This window comes from Octodon degus, unplaced genomic scaffold (assembly GCF_000260255.1).
Source record: "Octodon degus isolate 3935 unplaced genomic scaffold, OctDeg1.0 scaffold00028, whole genome shotgun sequence".
Lineage (NCBI taxonomy): Eukaryota > Metazoa > Chordata > Mammalia > Rodentia > Octodontidae > Octodon > Octodon degus.
Genome location: NW_004524604.1, coordinates 20,437,151 through 20,447,614, shown reverse-complemented (window position 1 = coordinate 20,447,614; position 10,464 = coordinate 20,437,151). Strand labels below are relative to the sequence as shown.

The 10,464-nt window shown below is 39.5% G+C and overlaps 1 protein-coding gene across 1 annotated transcript in view; it reads left to right on the top strand.

Annotated features, from left to right (window-relative positions):
* The window catches only part of Slc25a36 (solute carrier family 25 member 36), a 35,174-nt gene that overhangs the window by 4,041 nt on the left and 20,669 nt on the right, over positions 1 to 10,464 (top strand). The window contains exon 2 of the mRNA XM_004629232.1: positions 7,443 to 7,607. Coding sequence (XP_004629289.1) covers positions 7,443 to 7,607 — 165 coding nt within the window. The remainder of the gene's footprint in view (positions 1 to 7,442; positions 7,608 to 10,464) is intronic.

Genomic DNA, 10,464 nt, shown 5'->3' with positions numbered 1-10,464 from the left:
TTTTTTTTTTTTTAATATATGTAGTACAGGGTCTCACTACACAGACCAGACTCATAGTGATCCTATGACCGGACACATAGCCTTCCAGGTGCTGGGATTACAGGCATGTGTCACTATGCCCAGTCTCAATAACCATCTCAACACACCACAGGAGCAGAGCCAGCATGGCACACCCTGGTCAGTCCCTCTGTCTGCCTAAGCAGGTACTTTTGTCCACTGAGCTTTCTGGCCAGCCCTCATCTCAGGGTACTTAGACATTTTTTAAGAGGCCCCTTTCAATTAATTTTTGTGAAACAGTAAAACATAGTAATTTTATTACCTCTTAACTCATGAATATACATCTTAATATCCTGTGTGGCAAATGGACAGCACTCAAATTTAGTAGAAAGCACTCAAATTTAGTTATGTGGTTGTTTCAGTTTGCAAGTTGAACTAACCTTTTTAAATCTCTTCTTTTTTATGTATGTAGTACAGGGTCTCACTACACAGATTGAAAGTGTAGTAATTGTCCTGTTTTCAGCCTCCCAAATATTAGAGATTATAGGTGTGCACCATCACGCCCAGTCTCAGTGGCTGTCTCAGCCGCGCCCCTGACCCTGGGCTAGAATGACACATCTCTGCTTCATTCTTTCTTCAAAGAACTACCAATAAACTAGACTGGGTAACATTTTTCTCAAAAACTGGGGAGCCTGTTGCTTTAAAGAAAACCACTGGAAAGCATCTATTTCCCAAGATTAAACTGATTTTAAAGCAGAAATTAGAAATTTTGAAATCTTGAGCTAATCCCCTCAGCCTCCAATGTGACGGTTTTTTCCTATTGTCTAAAGATGTTTTGGGTTGGGGAGATAGTTTAGTAGAATAAATGCTTGCTTGGCAAGCACAAGGGCCAGAGTTCAATCTCCCAGTTCCACCAAAAGAAAAAAGTTTCTCTTAAGTGATGTTAAGTATACATTATTTTATATAATATATAGACACGCAGAACCATAATCGAAACCCACTGAATCATTATTTTTCAAATGACCTGTTGGTACAAGGCAGACCAGTAGATTTTAATGTAACAGCATGAAAAAAAATTGGCATTTATTGGCATGGGTTCAAATTGTACATTGCAGTTAGCCTTCAAAAACCTACCCCTCTGGCCTGGGGAGATAGCTCTGCAGTCTAGACACCTGCCTGGCAAGCACAGGAAACACGGGCATGCAGTACTGGCCACTGAAACCAGGCATGGTGGCACGTGCCTGTAATCCCAGCAATGGGGAGGCTGAGACAGGAGGATCACTACAAGTCTAGCTGCGTAGCAAGACCCTGTACCAAATTAAATAAATAAATATACAAACTACCACTTTTTCCGTTTTAATGCAGTATTTATATACAACTATCTGAAAAAGATGATTCATCAAGCAAATGGTGTCATTAATTAGGTGTTAAATGCTGTGGGGCAGGGTGAAAAAGCATCAGAAATAGTGGGGGTTCAGTCAGATAGAAGAGAGTGATTGAATCCTATTGAAAGGAAAATGTTTGAGCAAAGGAGAGGAAATTAACTGTACAAAGGAAAAAGGCAGTAAAAAGACCTACAACATGAACAAGAGAAGGAGACAAGTACAGCCCTAGTAGTAGAGCATTGTTAGACTATTAACGGAACGGACTTTGGCTTTTTCAGTTGAAGTAGGACTAGTTGCTACAGGTCTTCTAAAAGGCTATCTCTGTCCATTGTATTAAACTATACCTGTGGTATTGGCAATATTAGGCAGATGATTTATTTTAGTAATGCACATGAGCAGTAATGGTGGGTCTTGATAGAGTGAGGAGTGAGGAGTGAGCAAGAAATGTGTTCGGAAATCCGAATAGAGCAGATATACTATAGTACCTCAATGAGGAAGTGAACAGTTCTCAAAAGATTGAGATCATTTAAGATAGTGAGAGCTGTTAACCATTAGATTTAACTTTTGGTTTGAAGAGGTGGAGATCTACTCTGCTTCCCAGCTGCCCTGAGGTGAGCATCTGTCCTCTTCCATGCCCCTGTGTCATGCTGACCTGCCTTGGAGCCAGCTGTGACTTGGATCAGACTATGGACTGAAAAACGAACCAAAATAAACCTCCCTTAAGTTGAGCCTCCCTGTTGAGCAGCTGGGGTTGATTCCCAGCTTGCGTGCCAGCCCTGCCCCTGGGATATGAAGAGAGGACAATTGAGACTGATCGTGGTGGCACATGCCTATAATCCCAGCACTTGGGAGGCTGAAAACAGGAGAATCACTACGAGTCCAGTCTACGTAGTAAGACCCTGTAGGTCCTGTACTAAATACATAATAAATAAAGAAATTGAGGATATTGTACATTTTTTTAGTGATGAGGGAAGTAATTAAGAATAGTGCCCTGGTTAGTAAATTACAGTGAAGTATTACTTGAAAGACAGTATTTCAGCCTTCATTTTCCTTTACAAAGATGAAACCTGCAGTTACCTGATAAAATAAATTTTGCTTAAAGTTAATGAAAATGAATTTGAACGTATTTTTTTAAAGCATACATGGCTTGCTTGGGCTAAAGCACCTGCCTGGCAATCACAAGGTTCAAGTCCCAGAACAAAAATAAATGACTATTCAGGGGCCAGCAAGATAGCTTAGCGGACTAAAGGACCTGCTTAGGCAAGATTAGGCAAGCATAGGGACTGTGGTTCAATCCCCAACACCACATGCTGTACCAGCCTCACCAACAAGCCTGAGATATTTTAGGTTTCACCCTGGGTATGCTCAGTGTTTTAGTTTATTTTCTCATTGTTGAAACAAAATACCCAACATCCACAGGTTTATCTCCAAGGCAGGGTGGCATGGCACACAGTCATCACAGAAGAGAGACAGTACGTGGCAGGCAGAAGATAGCAAAGCAAGCAGGGACATTAGTAGCTTCTTTCTGCTCCTTTTGTACTCTGTCTAGGCTATGAGGATTAGGGCCCTGCCAAACCTCAGTGGACTGATTAGTGACCACTAACGCTTAATCCCACCATCACACACTCTAGATCGAGGCTCCTCTGAAAAAGTTGCATTTGTGGACTACATGAGGAATTGGGAGGACATCTAAACACATGCTAGCAAAATCCTTCAAAGACAGAAGCTGGATTTAATGTTTGAGGGGTGTGGGGCTTTCCAGCTGGTTTTAGGTCTGCATTGTTGCTTTAGGGGTTGATGTCTTGGCCTCCAGGTTGAAATTGGGTTTTGTTGTTGTTGTTTTTGTTTTTTGGGTTTTGTTTTTTTGGGTTTTTTGCTTTTTGTGGTGCCAGGGATTGAACTCAGGCCCATGCGCTTGTTCTACTGAGCCATCTCCCCGGCTCCTCCTGGTTGAAATTGATCTGTTTGCTATTCATATTTGCCATGCTCTTTTTTCTAAACTTATTTTTATTAGTACTACACATTTGCAATATATAATGATTACATTCATTGTGGGGAGTTGGTACATGTCTGTAGCACATTCATTTTTTATTTTTATTTTAGTAAGGGTCTACAGGTCTTACTACATAGATCAGACTCATAGTGATTTGCTTGTTCAACCTCCTAAGTGCTGGGATTACAGGCACAGGCCATCACACCCAGTCTCAAGCTCTTCTCAGCACGCCCTGGGGGGGGGGGGGGGGAAGGGGGGGGGCTGCGCTGCAGGCTGGGGATTAAACCTCCAACCCCTGCATCTTCCTTATCAGGTGCTTTAATCCACTGAACTGTTTGGCAGGCCCAGTGTCCATAACACATCTTAATGCCTTGTGCACTGTATTCCTATCTTATCCTTTTCTTAACACTGAAAACTAAACCAAGTGTTCCACAAAGCAGTAAAAAAAGGATAGGATTGAATATTTCTCTTTCCTCTTTCCCATCACCCCACCCCTTCCTGCTCCTCTGTGCAGTGCTGTAACTTCTGTGGGAGAGAACTTTGAGGGCCTCAGCAAAGAGGCATTTCCTCCTTAAAGATGTATTTACAAGGATTTTATTTTATTTTTTATTTTTTGTATTTTTTTACAAACTAGTTCTTGGTTATACTGTGCCTGACTTCCAACAGAAAAAGTTCTCTTCTAAAAACTTCTTGTCGGGGCTGGTGAGATGGCTCAGTGGTCTAAAGCACCTACTTAGAACAAGTTTAGCAAAGCACAGGGACCACGGTTCAATCCCCCAGCACCACATGCCAGCCAGCCCCGCCCCCTGGTGGGCTGAGCTGGCCACACACACACACACACACACACACACAAAAAAAAAAAAAAAAAAAAAAAAACCTTCTTGTCACTGAGGTCAAGAAGTGGGACCAGGGAGATAGCTCAGTGGCATATGCACTTGCCTGGCAAGCATAAAGTCCTGAATTCAGTACCTGGTCGTCCTGACCCCAAAAAAAAATCAGTAGGTGAAGTACTTAAATAGTACTTGGCATAACTTGTAATTTTACGTACAATAAACAATGAGTAGAACCAGCATTTTATCACTGTCCAGCTGAGGGCTGTTAATTTCGGTAGCAATAGCTTGTTCCTATCTAATTTTTATATGCTTTTCAGCTAGTCGGCTTGATTTCGTTTTCTTCCCCTTACTGATTCTGGGTCCTTTCCAGCCTTAGTATAGTCTACATCATTCTATCTTGCTAATGTTTATTAAAGCACGCTTATGCAGGTAAATGCTTGTGAAGAATTTGCTTATTTAAATATTAAGTATTATAAAAGTTTTTTTTTTTTTAATGTATTTAGCACAGGGTCTCACTACCCAGATTGGACTTGTGCTGATCCTTCCTGTTTTTCAGCCTCCAAGTTCTAGGAGTACAGGCGTGACACCACACCCAGTCTCAGTCACCATCTCAGCCCAGGCGGGGCCAGCGGCTTAGCAAGCCAGGGATCAAATCCCAGCCCCTGCATCTGCCTAAACAGGTACTTTAATCTGCTGAGCTATCTGGCGGTCCTCTAAAAGTATTTTTTATTTTATTTGTTTATTTATTTATTTATTTATTTTGTATTTTAAGGAAAGGTCTAAAGGGTGTTCAGGGTCTCACTACTAGACGGGACTCATAGTGATCCACCTGTTTACAGCCTCCCAAGAGCTGGGATTACAGGCATGTGCCACCATAGCACCAAACCCCACCCCTGCCCCTATGCCTACTTGCAGGTGGTTTAATCCACTGAGCTTTATTTGGCCGGCCCTCCTATAAAAGTATTTAAATTAGTGTTTATTGCTGTGAAACTTTATGATGGAGTGGGGAAAGACTAAAATAATTTCTAGTCTTTTGTGGAAAAGCATCTGAATGACTTCCTGAAGGAACAGCAATTGTCTCCGTTTTGGCTGCACCTGGCCCTATTTCCATGTATTGATACATACAGAGCTGGCTAGGACTTTTCCTTATCTCTTCAGTTAGCTTTAAGCAGTGCATATCTGCATGGTATTGATAATAAGTTTTCAAAACTGCAGGCATGTTTGCCAACAGGTGCCCCCCCCCCTTCTTGTTACTTGTGTGAGCCAGGAAAAGGAAGAATAAAGATCCAATCAGTGCTCTACACTGTCAGTGGGGATTAAAGCTATGACTTCCTGGAACTTGAAAGATTACACAGAGCTAAAGCACCGACCCTAGAACATTAGATACTATCTCAGCTGTGTTATACAGATTATTCTCTCTGCATATTGCAGAGGTGATGTCAGGCCTCCTACTTAGCCCAGGTTACAGCACCCACCTCTTTCCTGCCATTCTCACAGTCACTCATCCTCAAGCCACTCCCTTCCTCACAAATTAATAAAATTTGGCTTTGGGCCTGGGTGGAAGCCTTTCTTCTGGATAGACATCATGTCTGCATTTATGACCCCTTGCCTCCCCATAGCCATAAATCATTGAATGCTTTCATACAGTCAGTATATTTATCAGACTTTTTCTTTTTCCTGAAGATGTCCTTCTCAACTCTTGATATTATAATCCCATCTAGATTGGTTATATTTTAAGCTTGGCATTTCACTATTACTTAGGGACACCTCCTTTCTCTCTTGAATTACTCTGTTCTGTATTCATTCTTACTTTTTTTTTTTTTCAGGGTGCTGCCTAAATTTGTGGAATGCTTACTTAGCTGTGTAAGAAAGAGTACAAGGTGGATACTTTCATGAATATTTGTTTGCAGGTGTAGTTTGTCTGTTGGTAATTTGTTTTGGTTTCAGTTTATGTATAAGAAAGGGGTACAAAGGGAGAAAATTTTTGAGTACTTTGTCTAGTCTGTTTTCCTGTGTAGCTTGATATAGAATTTTAGATAATGTTCTTCAGTTGTTGAGAAATCTGATGCTATTTGGATGATTTTATGTGTGAGCTTCTGTTCTGTCATTCTGGAAGTTGATGAAGTCTTACCTGTCATACTTTAAAAGATTACAGTAGTGCATCCTAGGTATGGGGGCTTTTTTAGTTTTTACATTGGATATACTTGAACACAAAGCTCAGTTTTGGGTTCACGTTCTTCAGAGAATTAGGCTTCTTCCCAGGAACATAGTTTTACTTACCGTGTGCATGTGTGTGTGTGTGTGTGTGTGTGTGTGTAGAACAAATGTTCACTGGGGCAACTTATGTTTGCTCTATGGTCCATAAGCCTGTCATACTTTTAATTATTTGCTTTATCTCCTTAAGTATTTGGTGCCCTTACTCATTAGGCTTCTTAGGAGTTTTTTGGGATAAAACTTTTTTTGTTTGTTTGGTATGTATTTAGCTTTGTGAGTCTTTCATTCTTTAAGCTTTTCTTTTCCATTTGCTTCACTGATTGAAATTTTGCCTGTCAGTTTTCTCCCCTGGTTTTGCCATTTCCAGAATTACTTACAAGTAAAAATGGCTATCAGTGATTTCATTCTTAAACTGATTAAGAACCCATTTCTTATGTTTGAAAGGATAGGAGTTTGTTTCTTTTTCTTTTCTTTTTTTCTTTTTCTTTTTCTTTTTTTTTTTTTTTTTTTTTTTTTTTTTTTGGTAGAACCAGGGATTGAACTCAGACCCTTGCACTTGCCAGGCAAGCACTTATTCTACTGGGCTATCTCCCCAGCCCCCCAAAGATAGAAATTTGGGACCGGGCAAGATAGCTAAGTGGACTAAAGCACCTGCTTAAGCAAACGTAGGGACCCTGGTTCAGTATCCAGCACTGCATGCCAGGCCAGCCCCGCATGCAGGGGCTGCCACAAAAAAAAAAAAAAAAAAAAAGGAAAGAAAGAAAGAAATTTGAAAGATAGGATATACTTAACATAATGGTCAAGGTTTGAACAGAGCCAGTTATCTTTGCTGGGTAGATAAAACTGTAGGCAATTACATGCAAGTAAATTAAACTTAAATGTATCTAGTCTTCTAAAATCATTAAAAGTTGACAGTTGGCAGAGCTTCAGGTGATTACATAGGTTGTAGCTCTGGGCCTGTGTACTGACTCACTAAGTGAAGAGGTAAGTTGTAAGTTGTGTTCTCATTTTTTTTTGTAGATGTGGTGGCACAGTGGGAGCTATTCTGACATGTCCACTGGAAGTTGTGAAAACACGGTTGCAGTCATCTTCTGTGACACTTTATATCTCTGAAGTTCAGCTGAACGCCATGGCTGGAGCCAGTGTTAACCGAGTAGTGTCTCCTGGACCCCTCCATTGTCTAAAGTGAGAGCACCACAGTCCTAGATTTCTGATGTTGTTTTGTTTTGTTTTAGTTTACCTTGTTGATTTCCACATGTTTATACTTTGACCCATTTTAAAAGGTTCTTAGAAACTGAATGACAGAGGTTACTCTGAGTTGTATTCATTAGAAATGGTAGTCCAAAATAAGATCATCAGATGGATAATATAAAATTAATACTATTTCCAAGTCACATATTTATTTTTCTTTTTTTTTTTTTTATGTATTTAGTACATGGTCTACAGGGTCTCACTACACAGATCAGACTCATAGTGATCCTCCTGTTTTCAACCTCCCAAGTGCTGAGATTACAGGCATGTGCTACCACGTCCAGTCTCAACATGACACCCAATCTCAATCACCATCTCATCAGGCCTGTGGGTGGGGCCGGCAGGGCACTCCAGGGATTTTTGTTTTTGTTTTTGTTTTTTAATCATTTTTGAAATGAAATGTTAACACTTTAACGCTAACTCTGTGTTTTTAGTTTTCCAGGTACTTACACATGTAATTATATTTAATAATTGCAGCTAACAGTTTTTATCTAACCTAAACCTAAGTTGCAACACAATTATGACTTTTAAAAAGCTATTCAATGTGTTTGACATTTTTAATAGCTTAAAGAAATTTGCTTTTACATTTTTCTATACTTATTTGGTTGCAATCGGATTTGAAGTTTCAAAACTACTAAAACCACATTTCACATATTCAAACTTGTATGTGTGACTGAATAACTTGTGTGTCTACCTTATCAGCTCAATTGGACTTAATCTATTTGAACTTAGTTCAGTAGTGTTTATTTTGTAGAAAATAAACTTAGCTAGTGTGTTTACCTTCACTACCCAGATTTCATCATGCTTCTTTCAAACTTGGTTACTTAAGCACCTGAAAGGTAGAATAAATTGTTGACAATTTCAAATGAAAATGCAATCATTATAAATACTTAAAGCCAGGAAGAATGAGGCTGAGGCAGGAGGATTATTGTGAGTTTAGGACCAGCCTGGGCTACAAAATGAGCTCAAGGCCAGCCTGAACTGCGAGCGAGACCCTGTCTCAAAAAGAAAAAATAAAACAACCAAAAAAAAAAAAAAACCTTCAATGTGATTAATAATAGGAAAAGTATTTTAATAACATGATTTTGACATTAATAACCCACTGATTAGGTCTCTATGAAATTCTTTCTTTGACCTCTATGATATATTCTTTTGTTCTTGCTTTCTTTTTTCCAAAGGAACCTTAAAAATCCCCTTTGGGTTCTTAGTTTTTTAGGCCCTATTTTAAGCTCATTCTATATTTAACCCTCACAATAGCCCAAGAAGAGATACTGTTTCTTCTTGGTGTTGTTTTGCTTTTTTTTTAATGTATTTAGTACAGGGTCTCACTATGTAGATCAGACTCATAGTGACCCTCCTGTTTTCAGCCTCTCAAACACTGGGATTACAGGATCACGCCACTATGCCCAGTCTCAGTTGCTGTCTCAGCATGCCCTAGGGGTGGGGGCTGGAGTGGCATGCCAGGGATCCAACCCCCAGTCGCTTTAGTTTGCTGAGCTAGCTGGCCAGCCCGCCTTTCTTATTTACTTCTAAAACCAGAATGAATTTAGTCACTTTTTAAATCTGTTACCAGTTCTGGATTTTAGAAGACTGATCCCGCAGCTCAGTCTTTCAAATATTTAACCATTGTGCTCAGAGAGACCTTTCTTCACCGTATGGATGTTTGAGAATCGTTTGGCCTACCTAGTTTATTAACTCGCAAACAAACATACTTCTCCGATCTCTTTTCTTTCCTATGATACTTTATTAAATAACTTACCTCTTAAAAAGCATTCTCTTTCTTTCTTTTTTTTTTTTTTTTTGTAGTAGGATCTATAGGGTATTCAGGGTCTCACTACTAGATAGGACTCCTAGTGATCCTCCTGTTTACGGCCTCCCAAGAGCTGGAATTATAGGTGCGTGCCGCCATGCCCAATCTCAGTTGCTGTCTCACTGTGCCCCGGGGCCGGGGCAGGCCCGGGGATCAAACTCCTAGCCCCTGCACCTGCTTGCAGGTGCTTTAATCCTTTGAGTTATTTGGCTGGCCCTCAGAAAGCATTCTTTTTTTTTTCCCGTAATTTTATTGAGAAACAAACAGCAATGAGACAGTTTCAAATCAAATTGGTAGGACAGTTTCAATAATTAACACATTGTATACTGTCTTCCTAGTGGTTATTTGATGTACATCAGATACTTGTTTTGATGCAGACATGATATCCTATTTACAAACATCAGAAAGCATTCTGATACTAAAACGTGTCTATCTTTGGGGTAGGGGCAGGATATATGTGATTAGCTTGTGCAATATTTGTTTATTAATATGGCTTATTAAATTATTTAAGTATAACTTTTTCCCCCACTGTTGGATAACAGATTTCTCAATGTTAATAGCCATCCACTTCATTTTCTCTTTCTTTTCTGCCTACTTATAAAGAACTCTTTATAACAATAGAGTAAATACTTAATAAGTGTATTTTAACTAACCAGAAGAATAAATAAGTGAACCATATTAAAGAATGTTAGGGCAATACATTTTTGCTGTAGTATTTCTCTGGGATCATTGGATGACATAATACTATAACACTAAAAAAATGTTCTTTTCTTTTTTTTTTTTTTTTTTTTTGTCAGAACCAGGGATTGAACTCAGACCCCTGAGCTTGTCAGGGAAGCACTTATTCCACTGAGCCATCTCTCCGGTCCAAGAATATTCTTTAGTATGAAGTAAAAAAACTAGGAAGGAATTATGTTTCTGACTAAAAATTGAATTTTCTAGTAAAGACAGTAAAACAGAGGATTGAAAAGTAACAGTAGC